The sequence below is a fragment of the Salvelinus fontinalis genome, chromosome 3, assembly GCF_029448725.1.
Source record: "Salvelinus fontinalis isolate EN_2023a chromosome 3, ASM2944872v1, whole genome shotgun sequence".
Taxonomy (NCBI): domain Eukaryota; kingdom Metazoa; phylum Chordata; class Actinopteri; order Salmoniformes; family Salmonidae; genus Salvelinus; species Salvelinus fontinalis.
This window is the reverse complement of record NC_074667.1, coordinates 17,749,353-17,767,896: the sequence shown is the minus strand read 5'-3', so window position 1 is coordinate 17,767,896 and position 18,544 is coordinate 17,749,353. Positions and strand designations below refer to the sequence as shown.

The following is an 18,544-nucleotide window of genomic DNA, read 5'->3' as shown; positions in this document are numbered from 1 at the left end:
TGCCCACTGTTTATACTGAACAAAAATATAAACGCAACATGCAACAATTTCATTGATTCTACTGAATTACAGTTCATATTAGTTCATACAGTTCACATCGAAAAAATTTAATTGTGTTTGCTGTTCGTAGCTTATGCCTGCCCTTACCATAACCCCACCGCCACCATGAAGCACTCTGTTCACAACGTTGACATCAGTAAACTGCTCACCCACACGACGCCATACATTTGGTCTGCGTTTGTGAGGCCTGTTGGACATGCTGCCAAATTCTCTAAACGACATTGGCCTCCAACAGTAGAGAAATGAACATTCAATTCTCTGGTGGAAATACCTGCAGTCAGCATGCCAATTGCACGCTTCCTCAACTTGAGACATTTGTGGCATTTTGTTGTGACAAATCTGCACATTTTAGAGTGCCCTTTTATTGTGCTGATGAGTTCTGACTTTACACTTGAAATACTGTTAATTATCAGGTATCCTATAGAAATATTCAGTGCCATAGGCTGGTTTCTACACTAGCAGTTAATGGTTATCTGTAGGAGGAATGTATGTGGTGGAGGCAATTAAGCTTGGAATGTATTGAGTAAAGGAAAGGCAATCACGTGTGCAGGCACTGATAAGAGTGGAGAGATGTGGTTTAGTGAGGAAAGGAGGGCCGAGGTCAGGTCACATTAAGGGATAAGGAACCGCTTTTTGCTCGCATCACTACCTTCCTGTCTAGCAATAAAGATGTAATGTTCAGAGAGAAGGGGACTCCACCCAAATTGGGGTATATGTACTACCAAATATGTATTTGTCTGTTCGATCCTTTGGGTGAATAAACTTGGTTGGCGCTTTTATAGTGTCCGTCAGTTTCTTACTCTGTTATTTAGAACCTAACAGTGTCTAGCACAAGGTGCACCTGTGTAAGGATCATGCTGTTTAATCAGCTTCTTGATATGCCACACCTGTCCGGTGGATTATCTTGGCAAAGGAGAAATGCTCAATAACAGGGATGCAAAAAACAATGTCCTTCAACATTTGAGAGAAATAAGCTTTTTGTGCAATTGGAACATTTTCTGGGATCTTTTATTTCAGCTCTTGAAACATACACTTTACATGTTGCGTTTATTTTTGTTCATTGGATATATACTGTATTTCTCACCCCGTCTCGCTCACTATTACAACCCTTTATGTTCATTCATGCCCCGTCACTCTTCACTGAACCTCTATCTCTCCATTTCTTTCTCTGTGTAAATGAAATACAGTAAATGTAGGAATTTCTCTGTTAATGGAATTCAGTTACTTGAGTATTCTATAATTATATTACATAATGACCTTGGTGAGGTGGAAAGACTAATATTTCAAATATTCACTTTAATGTGAATATTTGGTCATTTTGTCTTAGCTATAATTACATATTTACTTAGTTCTTAGGCTAAGGCACACATTCTTAGGCTAAGGCACACATAACCTTTTCTGCTTTTCATATTTCATGATCCTGCTTGAAATAGTTGCCAGTTTGTTAATTAAAGCAGCTGAGAACGGTCTGTAAATGTAACGTATACGCAGGGAGTCAGGAAGCAAGTGCAGAAGGTGAGTTTAATAATTATGAACATGAAGAAAATACAAAACAGGGGACGCGTACTGAACATAACCAAAACCAATACTGCCTGCTGACTGAAGCTACTGAGGGCTATATGAGGGGAGAGTAATCAGGGTGGTGATGAAGTCCAGGTGTGCTTAACAATGGGGAGCAGGTGTGCGCAATGATGTTTGCCTGGTGTGCGAAATGTTGTTTGCCAGGACCGGTGATTAGTGGATTGGCGACGTCGAGCGCCGGAGGGAGGGAGGGAGCAGGAGTAGGCGTGACAGTAAATGGCGTTCATTGACTTTAACTCATTCTGTTAAATATGAGGCTCGGTATCTCTTTAAGAATCTGACTGTGTGGTTGTATGATGATGACTAAAAACCCCACTGTGTGTTTGATTAGACAAGTGATTATGGCACAACAGATGTGGCAAATTTTACAAAAATGTTCTCTTTTTTTATTGTGCGCTCCACTGCCACAAGGCATTTGAGGCATGATGGGTCATTTAGAGTTGTCTGTCTTGGCGTTTTAATAAGATGACAACATTATTGTTTCTGTAAAGATGTTATACACAAATACCCTGTGTGTGTCTTTGGAATTTCTCTCTGCATTTCACACATTTGTTCTTTATCTGAAAATTGCCATTGACATCCAAGAATATCAAAACCCTCACATGTCCTCTGTTCAAAGCCTCCCTGTTGTTTCCCTCCCTCTAAAGCAGTTGGGGCAGTTGAGAATTCACACCGTGTACCATCCCAATTCACACAGTGTACCACAATGTACTGAAACAGAAGAACTAGGCAACTGTCTGGCGGTAATAACGGCCTAAGCAGAAACCCTTGGATTAGGCTGGTCTGCCGCCCTGCATACATTCACTTCAAAAGCCTCCCCTGAATCTCAAGAAGCGTCAAGATTACCGTCCCAAACTTTGTTCTTGCCAGCCAGGTACGGCTGCTCGATATCATGGGGAGACAGAGAGACGTTCCCGCAACGTTTTATCCATGCAACTGATTATTTTAATGAAGGCAGGTTCCAGGCGGTGACACCGGGGCATCACACTAAACACTTAGAATGATTAAAGAGAGTAGAAGACAAAAGAGAACACTTAAGATTTTAAGAAAATTGGGTAAATGCCGACCACTTGACAATGCAAAGGACCTGACAGCTTCATGTCAGAGAACACTGAAAGGAGCAGATACAGGAGTGGATAACTCATGTCAGAGAACGCTAAAAATGAGCAGAGAATGTGCTGAACACTGAAGGAGGAATTGAAATGAGTGAGCAACCAGACATCTTTGGCATTCTAGGGCGGTGCTTACTTTCCTGGCGGACAAGTCCTATGACATTTTGATTGAGGGCCGCTTCCTTCCTCATACTGTGTGCCACAAGGCACCCAGCTGTCACAGGAGCACTGCACGGGTTACAGGGCTCATGACCCCACTTCCCCCAGTGGTCTCCTGGGTCAGAAGATGCTTTTCTATGGCAGCCAGGCAGAGGCAACCAGGCCAGACTTACAGAGACAGAGGCAGTGACATCTGAACATGTGGAGGAGAGGAAGAAAGAAGGGGGTTGATGTATAATGTAGCAGGCTGAGTGACAGAGCAAATTACAACATCTGTAAAAGTCTGGTCATTTAGTTGTGAAGTCAGACATGCTCAGCCTGTGAGTAAGACTGAGCTGTAGTTTGACTCTCAGGTCTAATGGAGGGATCCGTCAGGTTTAGATGGACAGTTTAATCAGAAAATAACTATTATCAGAGAAGCAACATAACCTTGGACCCCATGTTAAGAGTAAAACACCTTACTGTACCTGTGAAAGGAGGCTGCTGTTCAGCTCTTTCTTATCCTTTTTACACTGAGCCAAACCGAGCTGAGACAAGCCAAGCGGTACTGAGCTGGCCTGTTTACGCATACGATAGTTGCTGGAACCATGCTGGAAAGTATGTAAAAATAACATTTCAGAACCCTTATAGTTCGGTTTGTCCCTATAGTGTGAAATAGATATTTATCATACACGCACAAACAAACACACACAGGCGTAGCTGTAAGCAGGAGCTCTTCTCATAAATGTGTTTTCACTCTCTCCTCTTTCTCTCCCCACATCTCTCTTTCTCTCTCCCTCTGTGGTAGGTGATATTCGAGGCCATATCCGTACAGGGCCATCCAGGGTTCATCGCGGTGGACGAAGTCCGAGTATTGGCCCACCCGTGCCGTAAGTGATCTGCCATGACTAGCCCACCGAGCATCATCTGATCTCACAATCGCGTGCGTGTGTAGTTTGGGGTGGGGTCACAGACTGAGAGGGTTGGAGGGAGGACGAGACATATTGCGGAGCACAGAATAAGTTACAAACTCAGGGCCTTCATCATTCATAGCTGACAGACCTCTTTGCCTCACATCTTTGGATTTCTCCAAGGCACTCAGTGTCCTCAAAGTGTTCTCTTCTTTCTTTCTAGCTCTCTGTCCCCAGACTTAGAGTTTTCCCCAAGAATTAGGACAGAGCACATAGCTACTTGTGCCAAATTGAAATAACAGTAGGAAGGGAAGGTAAATAAATGTCTTGAGGTAAAATAATCTAGTCGGTCTTCTTCTTCAATGGGGGAAATTAACGTAAAGATATATTCTCGTACTGAAATATCAATGAATACACTATTTCCAGGCACGGTGAAAATGAGATTAGGAAATCAGCTGAGCTCAATGCCATTTCAATGGCACACAGAGCAGCCTCAATGCACTGAGCAGATGAGGGACGGCAATTCTAGGGAAGAAAAATGACCTGAAATCTTAAGTGATTTTCGATCGAAAAGGGAAAAAAACACTGCTTTTTATGTCACGCATTTGTATTGTTTATTCCGCACGTAACTCAGCTTTCCCCTTGACCTCAATGCATGATTCACATGAACATCAAACTTGATATTGTTAGAGTCAAAGAGTTCATATATGCTGATGCATGCCTAGTCATGGTATTGTGTGCTCTGTATAAAGTTTAGTTTATTGTCAAGGTGTACAACATTGACAGTTAAGAGCTAAATTGCAGTGTACAGTCCATATAAATAAATAAACAAATAAATAATGTCAAATGTCTGTGTGGAGGGAGCATCAGTCGGTCAACGCCAGGTGAAAGCCTCAGGAGCCTTGGTCAGGGACAGGGTCCGACGGGTCCAGACTCGGAGCAATGATGACTGGACCTCAGCGCAACGGGTCTCTGTAGCTGGTAGCTAGCCAAATACTTCTCAACCACCACCAACAAGCAGCACTCACCTGGGTGATGCCCCTGGGCAGCCATTGAGGCGCCGAATAGTTCACTGCACGTTGGCAATAGTCCAAAGTAGCTTGTAGTACTCCCAAGAATCTGCACGGGTCCTCTGCCATCTCAGTTGTACTTTCTTGGCTCTTACTTCAGACTTCTCCATTCAACCTCAACCTCACTTTCAAATCAAAACATCCAGCTAGCCAGCAACTAGCTAGTTAGGCAGCCCTACCAACCATATAACCAACTGACTTGTTTGACAGTTTTGAAACGTGGTGCTGGTTTAAGACAATTGTTCATTATTTAAAACATATACAGTACCTGTCAAAAGTTTGGAGCCACCTACTCATTCAAGGTTTTTCTTTATTTTTACTATTTTCTAAATTGTAGAATAATAGTGAAGACATCAATACTATGAAATAACATATGGAATCATGTGGTAACCCAAAAAGTGTTAAACAAATCAATATATATTTTATATTTAAGATTCTTCAAAGTAGCCACCCTTTGCCTTGCTGGCAACTTTCCACACTCGTGGCATTCTCTCAACTAGCTAAACCTGGAATGCTTTTCCAACAGTCTTGAAGGATATGCTGAGCACTTGTTGGCGCTTTTCCTTCACTCTGCGGTCCAACTCATCCCAAACCATCTCAATTAGGTTGAGGTCGGGTGATGGTGGAGGCGAGATCATCTGATGCATCACTCTCCTTCTTGGTCGATTAGCCCTTACCCACCCAGGAGGTGTGTTGGATCATTGCCCTGTTGAAAACAAATGATAGTCCCACAAAGCACAAACCAGATGGGATGGCGTATCGCTGTAGAATGCTGTGGTAGCCATGCTGGTTAAGTGTGCATTGAATTCTAAAGCACCCCCAAAACATCACACATCCTCCATGCTTCACGGTGCAAACCACACATGCAGCGATCATTCGTTCAACTACTCTGCGTCTCACAAAGACACGGTGGTTGGAATAAAAAATCTCACATTTGGACTTCAGATCAAAGGACATATTTCCACCGGTATAATGTCCATTGCGCATGTTTCTTGGCCCAAGCAAGTCTCTTCTTCTTTTTGGTGTCCTTTAGTAGTGTTTCTTTGCAGCAATTCGGCCATGAAGGCCTGATTCACGCAGTCTCCTCTGAACAGTTGATGTTAAGATGTCTGTTACTCTGTGAAGCATTTATTTGGGCTGCGATTTCTTAGGCTGGTAACTCGAATGAACGTATCCTCTGCAGCAGAGGTAACTCTGGGTCTTCCTTTCCTATGGTGGTCGTCATGAGAGCAAGTTTCGTCATAGCGCTTGATGGTCTTTGCAACTGCACTTGAAGAAACTTTAAAAGTTCTTGAAATGTTCTGTATTGACTGACCTTCATGTCTTAAAGTAATGATGGACTGTCGTTTCTCTTTGCTTATTTGAGCTGTACTTGCCATAATATGGACTTGGTCTTTTACCAAATAGGGCTTGTGTATACTACCCCTACCTTGTTAATTCTTAAATGCATTAAGGAGGAAATACATTTGACAAATTAACTTTTAACAAGGCACACCTGTTACTTGAAATGCATTCCAGGTGATTACCTCATGAAGCTGGTTGAGAGAATGCCAAGATTGTGCAAAGCTGTCAGCAAGGCATAATGTGGGCACTTTGAAGAATCTCAAATAGAAAATATATTTTGATTTGTTTAACACTGTTTTTTTTACTACTTGATTCCATGTGTGTTATTTCATAGTTTTGATGCCTTCACTATTATTCTACAATGTAGAAAATAGTAAAAATAAAGAAAAACCCTTGAGTAGGTGTGTCCAAACCTTTGACTGGTACTATGACTAATATTTACAAAAATGTACAGGAGCAATTTGCGATGCTGATTTTATGGCCCTGTGGCAACCCTCAAAAAAATATTTGAGTATATGACACAGTTTCCTTCCCCTTGTAGGGAAAGCACCTCACTTCCTGCGGCTGCAGAATGTGGAGGTGAACGTGGGCCAGAACGCCACCTTCCAGTGTACTGCTGGGGGGAAGTGGTCCCAACACGACCAACTGTGGGTACAGGTGAGTCCCGACCCTTCGTTCCACTATAGTTGTCATCCAGCTTGTCCCTCTCACTTTAACAATATTATCATTCATTTGAAAAATAACAGATGGCAGCCCTGCCTGAGTGATCGGGCTAGAGAAATAAGGCTGTATCACAACCGGCCGTGATTGGGAGTCCTATAGGGCGGCTCACAATTGGACCAGCGTCGTCCGGGTTTGGCCTGTGTAGGCCTCATCAGTGATGTAGAATACACAGGGCATTTTATTTGATCTTTGTTGCAGTGTTATGAGTGACCTCACCCTTGTGAAAGGACACTTACAGTATGTTCCAGTTCCTTGCTGTACTTGCACACACACTGTAATGGTATAACCTCTATGGGGATATCCATACAATCTGTGCACTGAGTAGAAAGTGTTGTTTTAATAATATGGACGACTGCCTCTCTATCAGCCATCACTGTACTTCACTAGCAAATGTTTGTGTCTTGTATTAATGGCATTTGTAAGGGAAAGTAGTACCCAGGGCATAAAAAAGGCTTAAGGACATGATAGAATAAATGACTCTTTGGGAGATTGTTATAGTTGAGTTGATACCACAAGAAAAGGTGCTGAAATGGAAAGTCACAGAAATGTATCTGAAAAAGTTGCAGGGTATCTGACAAACATTAACCATACTGTGAGTTTCAGATTTGAATGGCCATCCTTTTTTTACCATAACAACGTGAGAAATACTGTGTGTACATTTGTTAGTAAGCAAGTGTCTGTCTGGCTATCTTTCTGCAGCAGTGGAACGGTAAAGATACAGCCCTCATGGTGACACGGGTGGTGAACCACCGACGTTTCTCAGCCACCGTCAGTGTCGGGGACACGTCCCAGAGGAGCACCAGCCGCTACCGCTGCGTCATCCGCTCCGATGGCGGCTCCGGGGTTTCCAACTACGCTGAGCTCATCGTCAAAGGTATGGCTGACAAACTAACGGCTTACCTGCTAGTGGCTAAAAGCTAGCAGATAAAAGCTAGCGGCTAACAAGCTAACGCTAGGCTACGATAATACCAGCCTATTAGCAGTCGGTCAGAACTCCGCTGGGGTCCTCCAGTCATTATCCGAGCGGCCAACACCTCACTATTTCAGCCACCATCAGCAGCATCAGTGTTATGTTCCACTGTCTCCCCCTTCTCCCACTTACTTATGCACACTAACATTGCCTTGAACATAAACAAAGAGAACATATTGGTTAAGGGAGTGAAAAACAAGGCTTGCTTCACAGATAGCGTAGACTGCTGGGTGGTCATTGGTCACTGTTGGAAGGGTGGGTGGGCACTCTCTCTCTCCGCTCTCTTCTGAGAAAAAGAAGATACTTGGTAGGGCATTGTAAATAATCTGAAATATACTATATATTTTGTTCTATCACTTCTCTTCTGAGAAAGGGAGGACTCCTCCCTTCCTGTCTAAATTCAGCCCGCGATGGTTCCTGCCCCGGCTGGTTTGCCTATCCAAACAAACCTTTAATGCTGATATTTACCCACTAATGTGGGGCTTTGATTCCCGCTCACTGCCCATATGTTTGTGGAACGGGGCGAACTGGCGCTGCCTAGCAGAATCTGGCATCGAATCACCACTGTGATGCATCAGGAAGTAAGGAGACTCCGCCTAACCTTGAGTTGTTCCTGCACCTGGCTTCTTGGCTCGGGCCTTCAGGCGTATAGCCAAGGGCCTTTGTAGTGCATCATGCCTGAATCGGTGCACCTCGGCTGGACTGGAGGCTACTCAAATCCAGGATGGCTACTGTGTCCACTGGTCTCATCCTTGGTGTTTGATTAGCGTCCTTGGTGTTTGAGAGTAGATTGGCTGAAAGTTCTGATTAATGACCTGCACAAGTGGCCCTCTCAGCCACTAGTCTGTACGGATCAGCGGTCACAATGTCTCAGTCCATAACTGCCCCTACCCCTTCTTTTGAAGAAATCTGTAGGAATTGGATAGTTATGATAAGCAAAAAGGTGATTTTAATTATCAAGTGATTTAGAGCTGGCAAATAAGGTGAATAAGTTCTTCCAGTTATGTATTGATAGGAATTCATCTAGTAGCCTTTCCTACAGGCAAATTACCTAGTGGCCTCATGGGTGGAATGGTTTTAGTATTTTTCATAATTTCATAATAAATAAACATTATTTTTTTAAACGCAGAAAATCCAGTGCTTCTACGGAAGACTAAAGGTAGATGGTGAAAGTCAAACTGGGCTAAGTGGGTGTTTGGTTAGATAGTTAGCAGAGAGATGTGTTTGGTGTGGTGTTGGCTGTTTTTGATTGGATGTTGAGCTGAGAACAGGAGCCATCAGCACCATCTGTCTCTCCTCATGCACTCCTCCTGGGCTCTCGTGTGTGTGTGTGTGTGTGTGTGTCTTGGTGTGTGTCTTGGTGTATGTGTGTGTGTGTATACGCTCATTTGTGTGCGTGCCAGGGAGGGTTTGTCTCTGTGCTGTCTCTGCTGGCAGCTCAGGTGTTCAAAGACACTGGCATCAGCCAGGGTAATTCTGAGGTGCCAAGGCAGTGCGGATGTAAAACAAGAGAGAGCCCTGCGCGGGGGGGGGGGGGGGTCTGGACCTGTTATGATATTGCACAGCTTTATTAGTCAGCTGTATTAGTTTGTGTGTCCTGATTTTAATGATAACATGAGAATCATGACACCACTATGAGTCAGAGGGTTGGGCCAGTTTGCAGTTTGAAGCAAACTGTTTACATATTATTCTGATTTTCCAGGGTCATCAGATACAATACTTTTACAGCATAGATACAGAATATTAGTGCCTACATTATTGTTAATATATGTAATAGTTGGAATAGGATTGAATACCTGTTTATTGACTAAGAAGTGGTCGAACCATGGCTTAGCCCTAGTGGAACTATGACTTAGAAAAGAAACAGAGGCCTTTTGGGCAGGTGCCTTTTACGTTCCAGACAGTGCATTCTCAATTCCCTATCAACATGTCATTGGCTGGATCTATGGGTCTCTTAAGGCTGAGGAAAAGCAGGGAATTACAGCTGTTGGAAGAGATTAGAACAGTGACGTTTAGAAATAGGGCCCTCACTGCCAGTCCCAAGCTATTAATTACCGCCGTTACTGGAATAGTGGGCCGAGTCAGGGAGCAGGTGAAGGGTTGGAGGAGGAAAGGAGGGGTAGAGAGATCGAAGGTGGAGGATACAGGGGTGTAAGGATGGATATGGAGGGATGTTCTAAGTGCTACTTTGTGGATGTCCATCGATTTTGTAAAATATGTTATGTATTTCCAATGGGTATGATATGTTACGAATTCCAATTTGTTGTGGCTAATGTTAGCTAGGTGGCTAACACTCGTTAGCTATGTGGCTAATGTTAGCTAGTCTAGGGGTTATGGTTAAGGTTAGCTTTAAGGTTAGGTTAGGGTAATGAGTTAGCTTAAATGGTTAAGGTTAGGGAAGGGTTAGCTAACATGCTAAGTAGTGGTAAAGTAGCTCAAAAGTAGTAAGTAGTTGCAAAGTTGCAAAAGTTGTACTTGATGAGATTCGAACACACAACCTTTGGTTACAAGCGGTATACATCGACGTATTCACCCCGACCAACCACGCTCCTTTTGTATTTGCTGTAAAGGGGAACTCATGGTCCTCAAGAAATACTGCCGACATTGATAGAAGCCAAACGTGAGTTGGCTTGGGGGTGTGGTTTGAAGTGGGTGTTTCTTGGGTGTGTCCTTGCCACCATCAAGACACACCCATTTGTCAGAACCTTGCCTGCAGCATTCCCAGCCGATACAGATACTTGTGCCTATCGGCAATTTGTCTGGTGGTAATGGCGCTACCTTGGCAATCATGTCAGAGTGGTCATACCTTCCTGTGTGGTGTCCCGTATACAACAGGAGTTACAAAGGAGTTCTCCTTCCCATTTTGACTGATACCGTTCAATTCTATAATTTATAAGACATTACAGGTAAATGTTGTGTCTAGTAAAATTGTCATGCAGAGTGCCAGGTCTCTCTCTAAATAGAGACGTCAGAATACAAGCGCGTCTGTCAGTCTGGACTTCATCACATCATCTTGCAAGTCTCCATGTGCTGGCTGAATACATAAACACACACATAAACACATATTCACTGTTCTGTTACCAATGGTAGTTAGGATAGGTGATATCTGAAAAAACTAACTTATACTATGTTGAAGTTTGAACAGGTCAGACTAAACCTACCTAATTCTGGTCTCCCCATCGAAAATCATTGGTGAGCAAGCAAGAGGTGAGGCTGAAAGTAAGGTCTTTGCCAGCGCCCTATGTATGGCCATGACAGAGCAGATCAGCTCCTGGCCCCTCATCAAAGATACTGGTTGGTCACGTACAAACACACACACAGCACTGATTACATTCTCAATGGTGGTTATGATTAGCACGGTGGAAACAAACTGATTGCTGCATTCACTTTTTTGTTTCACTTCAGATATCATAATATGTGAAGTGAAATAGAGTGGTAAACGGCGCGATCAGGCTGGTTCCACCAGGCGATGCTATAAGGGTGAATTGGGACAAAACTCAAAACTGTTTTGACCTTTGACAGGGTCAAATGTCACCAACCTGATTCAAGTGTCATCCCTGTTCTATTTACAGGAATTCTCACAGCGAGGGCATGTCTGCGTGATGCTGACGGTCCCCTTGCTGGCATTCTCTATGTTCCATGTTCGGCTGCAAAGTGGACATTTCTCGAACGAATGCAGAAGGCAATCATCATAAACAATGTACTTCCTCATCTTATGAGGTGGTGTTGACTGGGAGGGCCTGTGACAGAGTCATACAATAGACAGCCAAGTGGTAAATTGCAATTTGATATAAAAAAGGACAAAGTGTTTTGATAATGCACTTTACAACCAAAATGACTCTACTTCTTGTATCTACTTGGCTGGGTAATTAATCTACTAGTTTAGCAAAACTTTTCACATGACACACATTACTGTCGTTGATGAAGCCGTCATCAGGGCAGTAACACGGGTCAAGCTAATTCTATGCTTTAGAGAGACTGACTGCAGCTCCAGATTAGAATAGGTTCAGCCCAGTGACGATGTTACGGTTTGTTGCTCCTAGTTCACTGTATTAGACAGACTCAGACATTAGTAAGCTACCACCAGAGCTGCATCCATTATCCATTACATAATACACTTGTATGAGCTACGAACTAATTTGCCAATCCGACTTGTAGGCTAACATTAGCTAGCTAACTAGCAGGGCATGTAAACCATAGTTGTTTGTGCATCCTTCTGGAAGCATACATTGCCGAACCGGAGCCAGAGACATGGTCAATTCGGATAGGGCTTTTCAGTCTCAAACCGCGGTGATCCTTTGAATGTGTTGGGGGCGATGAAACAACGGAGCCCCATTCAATGAAGGAAATTATTTGCACGTCGAGCTTTGCAAAAGGGAGCATGAATTGTTGACATAATTGTAATTCAAACCCAACCTTAATTTACTCATTGTGACACACTCGGGTTCCAAACTCCATTTTAGATGAGACTGAGTTATGACCAAAATGATCCTAATTACACTTTGTAGTCAAGAATATATGTTGCTAACTCATATTGATGCCACACAGGCCTTTTTTAAAGGGATTCGTTGTTTTTTAGGGGCAGTCACTCTTTAAGTAACCTTCTGTCTTATTTTTTTATTCGATTTTTTAAATTTCACCTTTATTAGGCCAGTTGAGAACAAGTTCTCATTTACAACTGCGACCTGGCCAAGATAAAGCATAGCAGTGCGACACAAAACAACAACACAAAAGTACAGTCAATAACACAATACAAAAATCTGTGTACAGTGTGTGCAAATGGATTAAGGAGGTAAGGCAATAAATAGGCCAATAGTAGTTGTCACACCCTGGCCTCTGTTATATTGATTTTCTTTATTAGTTTAGTTAGGTCAGGGTGTGACATGGGATGTTTGTGTGTTTTGTCTAGTTTAGCGTGTTTGTATTGTATAGGGGGTTTTGTTGAGTGTATGGGGTTGGGTTTAGTATAGTTGTCTAGGCAAGTCTATGGTTGCATGAATGGTTCTCAATCAGAGACAGCTGTCATTCATTGTCTCTGATTGGGAGCCATATTTAAGGCAGCCATAGACAGTAGGCTTTCGTGGGTAATTGTCTATGTTGAACGTTAGTAGCTTGTGTGTGCACTTTCGTTTATTAGCTTCACGGTCGTTTATTGTTTTGTTAGTTTTAGTTTTTGAGTGTTTCGTTTCGTGTTACGTCTTTGTCTAATAAAAGGAAGATGTATTTCTCTCACGCTGCGCCTTGGTCCACTCATTATCCTCAAGACGATCGTGACAGAATTACCCACCAAACAAGGACCAAGCAGCTGGATTCAAGGCAGCAGCAGCAAACGCTGGATTACAGGAATTGGGAGGAAATTCTGGACAGCGGAGGACCCTGGGCACAACCAGGAGAATATCGCCACCCCAAAGCTGAGCTGGAGGCAGCGAAAGCAGAGAGGCGCCGGTATGAGGAGCTAGCACGGCAGAGCGGCTGGCAACCCCAAACATTTCTTGGGAGGGGACTCTCGGGGAGTGTAGCTGGGTCAAGTAGGAGACTTGATCCAGCTCCCCGTGCTTACTGTGAGGAGCCGAAGATGGAACCAGAGCCAGTCGAGGTGGAATTGGAGGTGAGTAAGGGGAGTGAAGCTGAGACTGTGGATGAATTAATGGGGAAATTGGAGGAGAGCGAAATGAGGGAAGTGCTGTTGTGGAGCATAAAGCACCGCATCCTCTTGAAGGAGGGTGTGTGGGATTTGATGTCACCGGGAACAGCTCTCCATACTCGTCCTGAGGTGCGTGCTAGCCGTCTGGTTAAGACAGTGCCTACACCACGCACCAAGCCTCCTGTGCGTCTCCAGAGCCCTGTTCCTCCTCCCCACACTAGCCCTATGGTGCGTGTCTCCTGCCCATTACCACCAGTGCCAACACCACGCACCAAGCCTCCTGTGCGTCTCCAGAGTCCTGTGCGTCCTGTTGCTGCTCCCCGCACTAGCCCTGAGATGCGTGTCCCCAGCCAGGTACCACCAGTTCCGGCACCACGCACTAGGCCTAATGTGCGTCTCCAGAGCCCTGTACGCACTGTTCCTTCTCCCCGCACTCGCCCTGAGGTGCGTGCCCTCAGTCCGGAACCACCAGTTCCGGCACCGCGCACCAGGCCTACTGTGCACCTCAGCAGGTCAGAGTCGGCCGTCTGCCCAACGGCGCCTATAGTGCGCCTATAGTGCGCTTTGAGCGCCTATAGTGCGCTTTGAGAAACCAGTGTGCCTTGTTCCTGCTCCCCGCACTAGCCCAATGGTGCGTGTCTCCTGCCCATTACCACCAGTACCTACACCACGCACCAAGCCTCCTGTGCGTCTCCACAGTCCTGTGCGTCCTGTTGTTGCTCCCCGCACTAGCCTTGAGGTGCGTGTCTCCAGTCCGGCACCACCAGTTCCGGCACCACGCACCAGGCTTCCTGTGCACCTCAGCAGGTCAGAGTCGGCCGTCTGCCCAACGGCGCCTGAACTGCCCGTCTGCCCAACGGCGCCTGAACTGCCCGTCTGCCCAACGGCGCCTGAACTGCCCGTCTGCCCAACGGCGCCTGAACTGCCCGTCTGCCCAACGGCGCCTGAACTGCCCGTCTGCCCAACGGCGCCTGAACTGCCCGTCTGCCCAACGGCGCCTGAACTGCCCGTCTGCCCAACGGCGCCTGAACTGCCCGTCTGCCCAACGCCGTCAGAACTGTCCGTCTGCCAAGAGCTTTCAAAGCCGCCCGTCTGTCCTGAGCCTTCAGAGCCGTCCGCCAGACAGGAGCCGCTAGAGCCGTCCGCCAGACAGGAGCCGCTAGAGCCGTCCGCCAGACAGGAGCCGCTAGAGGCGTCCGCCAGACAGGAGCCGCTAGAGGCGTCCGCCAGGCAGGAGCCGCTAGAGCCGTCCGCCAGAAAGGAGCCGCTAGAGCCGTCCGCCAGGCAGGAGCCGCTAGAGCCGTCCGCCAGACAGGAGCCGCTAGAGCCGTCCGCCAGACAGGAGCCGCTAGAGCCGTCCGCCAGACAGGAGCCGCTAGAGCCAGAGCCTTCCGCCAGACAGGAGCCGCTAGAGCCAGAGACGTCAGCCAGCCGTGAGCAGCCAGAGACGTCAGCCAGCCGTGAGCAGCCAGAGACGTCAGCCAGCCATGAGCAGCCAGATACGTCAGCCAGCCATGACCAGCCAGAGCCGTCAGCCAGCCATGACCAGCCAGAGCCGTCAGCCAGCCATGACCAGCCAGAGCCGTCAGCCAGCCATGACCAGCCAGAGCCGTCAGCCAGCCATGACCAGCCAGAGCCGTCAGCCAGCCATGACCAGCCAGAGCCGTCAGCCAGCCATGACCAGCCAGAGCCGTCAGCCAGCCATGACCAGCCAGAGCCGTCAGCCAGCCATGACCAGCCAGAGCCGTCAGCCAGCCATGACCAGCCAGAGCCGTCAGCCAGCCATGACCAGCCAGAGCCGTCAGCCAGCCATGACCCGCCAGAGCCGCCAGCCAGCCAGGATCCGCCAGAGCCGCCAGCCAGCCAGGATCCGCCAGAGCCGCCAGCCAACCAGGATCCGCCAGAGCCGCCAGCCAGGATCCGCCAGAGCCGCCAGCCAGCCAGGATCCGCCAGAGCCGCCAGCCAGCCAGGATCCGCCAGAGCCGCCAGCCAGCCAGGATCCGCCAGAGCCGGCAGCCAGCCAGGATCCGCCAGAGCCGCCAGCCAGCCAGGATCCGCCAGAGCCGTCAGCCAGCCAGGATCCGCCAGAGCGATCCGCCAGTCCGGAGCTGCCCCTCAGTCCGGAGCTGCCCCTCAGTCCGGAGCTGCCCCTCAGTCCGGAGCTGCCCCTCAGTCCGGAGCTGCCCCTCAGTCCGGAGCTGCCCCTCAGTCCGGAGCTGCCCCTCAGTCCGGAGCTGCCCCTCCGTCCAGTGGCGCCCTCTGGGATGGTATTCAGTCCGGTACTCGCCGTTCCAGAGGCGCCACCAAAGCGGTTAGTGACTATGGTGGAGGGGGGTCCACGTCCCGCACCCGAGCCGCCACCATAGGAAGGCCCACCCGGACCCTCCCCTTCTGTGTCAGGTTTTGCGGCCGGAGTCCGCACCTTTGGGGGGGGGGGGGGGGTACTGTCACACCCTGGCCTCTGTTATATTGATTTTCTTTATTAGTTTAGTTAGGTCAGGGTGTGACATGGGATGTTTGTGTGTTTTGTCTAGTTTAGGGTGTTTGTATTGTATAGGGGGTTTTGTTGAGTGTATGGGGTTGGGTTTAGTATAGTTGTCTAGGCAAGTCTATGGTTGCCTGAATGGTTCTCAATCAGAGACAGCTGTCATTCATTGTCTCTGATTGGGAGCCATATTTAAGGCAGCCATAGACAGTAGGCTTTCGTGGGTAATTGTCTATGTTGAACGTTAGTAGCTTGTGTGTGCACTTTCGTTTATTAGCTTCACGGTCGTTTATTGTTTTGTTCGTTTTTGTAAGAGTGTTTCGTTTCGTGTTACGTCTTCGTCTAATAAAAGGAAGATGTATTTCTCTCACGCTGCGCCTTGGTCCACTCATTATCCTCAAGACGATCGTGACAGTAGTAAAATTACAATTTAGCAAATTAACACTGGAGTGATAGATGTGCAAGTAGAAATACTGGTGTGCATCGAGCAAAAAAAGTTAATAAAAACTAAATGGGGATGGTGTAGGTGTAGGTAGTTGGATGGGCTATTTACAGATGGGCTGTGTACAGCTGCAGCGATCGGTAAGCTGCTCAGATAGCTGATGCTTAAAGTTAGTCAGGGAGTTATACGTCTCCAACTTCAGGGAGTTTTGCAATTGTTCCAGTCATTGGCAGCAGAGAACTAGGAGGCAAGGCGGCCAAAGTAGGTGTTGGCTTTGGGGATGACCAGTGAGATATACCTGCTGGAGCGCGTGCTCCGGGTGGGTGTTGTTATGGTGACCAGTGAGCTGAGATAAGGCGGAGCTTTACCTATCAAATACTTATAGATGACCTGGAGCTAGTGGGTCTGGCGACAAATATGTAGCGAAGGCCAGCCAACGAGAGCATACAGGTCGCAATGGTGGGTAGTAGATGGGGCTTTGGTGACAAAACGGATGGCACTGTGATAGACTGCATCCAGTTTGCAGAGTAAAGTATTGGAGGCTATTTTGTAAATGACATCGCCGAAGTCGAGGATAAGTAGGATAATACATTTTACGAGGGTATGTTTGGCAGCATGAGTGAAGGAGGCTTTGTTGCGAAATAGGAAGCCGATTCTAGATATAATTTTGGATTGGAGGTGCTTAATATGAGTCTGGAGGGAGAGTTTACAGTCTAGCCAGACACCTAGGTATTTGTAGTTGTCTACATATTCTAAGTCAGAACCGTCCAGAGTAGTGATGGTAGTCGGGCGGGCGGGTGCGGGCAGAGATCGGTTGAAGAGCATGCATTTAGTTTTACTAGCGTTTAAGAGCAGTTGGAGGCCACGGAAGGAGGGTTGTATGGCATTGAAGCTCATTTGGAGGTTTGTTAACTTCTCTGGGATATGTGGTACGCTAACGTCCCAATTGGCCAAAAGCCAGTAAAAATGCAGAGCACCAAATTCAAATAAATTACTATAAAAATCAAACTTTCATGAAATCACACATGAAAGACAAAAAATTAAAGCTACACTTGTTGTGAATCCAGCCAACATGTCTGATTTCAAAAAGGATTTACGGCGAAAGCACACCAAACGATTATGTTAGGTCAGTACATAGCCACAGAAAAACACAGCCAATTTTCCAGCCAAAGAGAGGAGTAACAAAAAGCAGAAATAGAGATCAAAATAATCACTAACCTTTGATGATCTTCATCAGATGACACTCATAGGACTTCATGTTACACAATACATGTATGTTTTGTTCGGTAAAGTTCATATTTATATCCAAAAATCTGAGTTTAGGTGGGACGCTACTGTCTCACTTGGCCAAAAGCCAGAGAAAATGCAAATAAACTTGATTTGATTTGATTTTGATTTAGCAAGCCTTCTGGTCATGCGCCTCTAACAAACAGGACACAACAAGTGACCCTGATTCAAATGGCCGTACTTCTTCATTACACAAAGGAAAAACCCTCAACCAATTTCTAAAGACTGTTGACATCCAGTGGAAGCGGTAGGAACTGCAAGAAGGTCAATTAGAAATCTGTATTCCCAATGAAAATCCATTGAAAAGAGAGTGACCTCAAAAAAATCAAATCTGAATGGTTTGTCCTCTGGGTTTCGCCTGCTAAATAAGTTCTGTTATACTCACAGACATGATTCAAACAGTTTTAGAAACTTCAGAGTGTTTTCTATCCAAATCTACTAACAATATGCGCATCTTATCTTCTGGGGATGAGTAGCTTGCAATTGAATTAGGGTATGCTTTTCGTCCAAATGTGAAAATGCTGCCCCCTATCCTAGAGAAGTTAACACAGTGTCCAAAGAAGGGCCAGATGTATACAGAATGGTGTCGTCTGCGTAGAGGTGGATCAAGGAATCACCCGTAGCAAGAGCGACATCATTGATTTATACAGAGAAAAGAGTCTGCCCGAGGATTGAACCCTGTGGTATCCCCATAGAGACTGCCAGAGGTCCGGACAACAGGCCCTCCGATTTGACAAACTGAACTCTGTCTGATAAGTAGTTGGTGAACCAGGCGA

General features: G+C 46.3%; 1 protein-coding gene across 23 annotated transcripts in view; it reads left to right on the top strand.

Annotated features, from left to right (window-relative positions):
• Positions 1-18,544, top strand: part of LOC129840290 (receptor-type tyrosine-protein phosphatase T-like) — a 448,617-nt gene that overhangs the window by 164,294 nt on the left and 265,779 nt on the right. For all 23 annotated transcript variants that reach the window (XM_055908070.1, XM_055908143.1, XM_055908060.1 and 20 more), the window contains 3 exons: positions 3,700-3,781; positions 6,758-6,873; positions 7,639-7,813. In XM_055908070.1, coding sequence (XP_055764045.1) covers positions 3,700-3,781; positions 6,758-6,873; positions 7,639-7,813 — 373 coding nt within the window. The remainder of the gene's footprint in view (positions 1-3,699; positions 3,782-6,757; positions 6,874-7,638; positions 7,814-18,544) is intronic.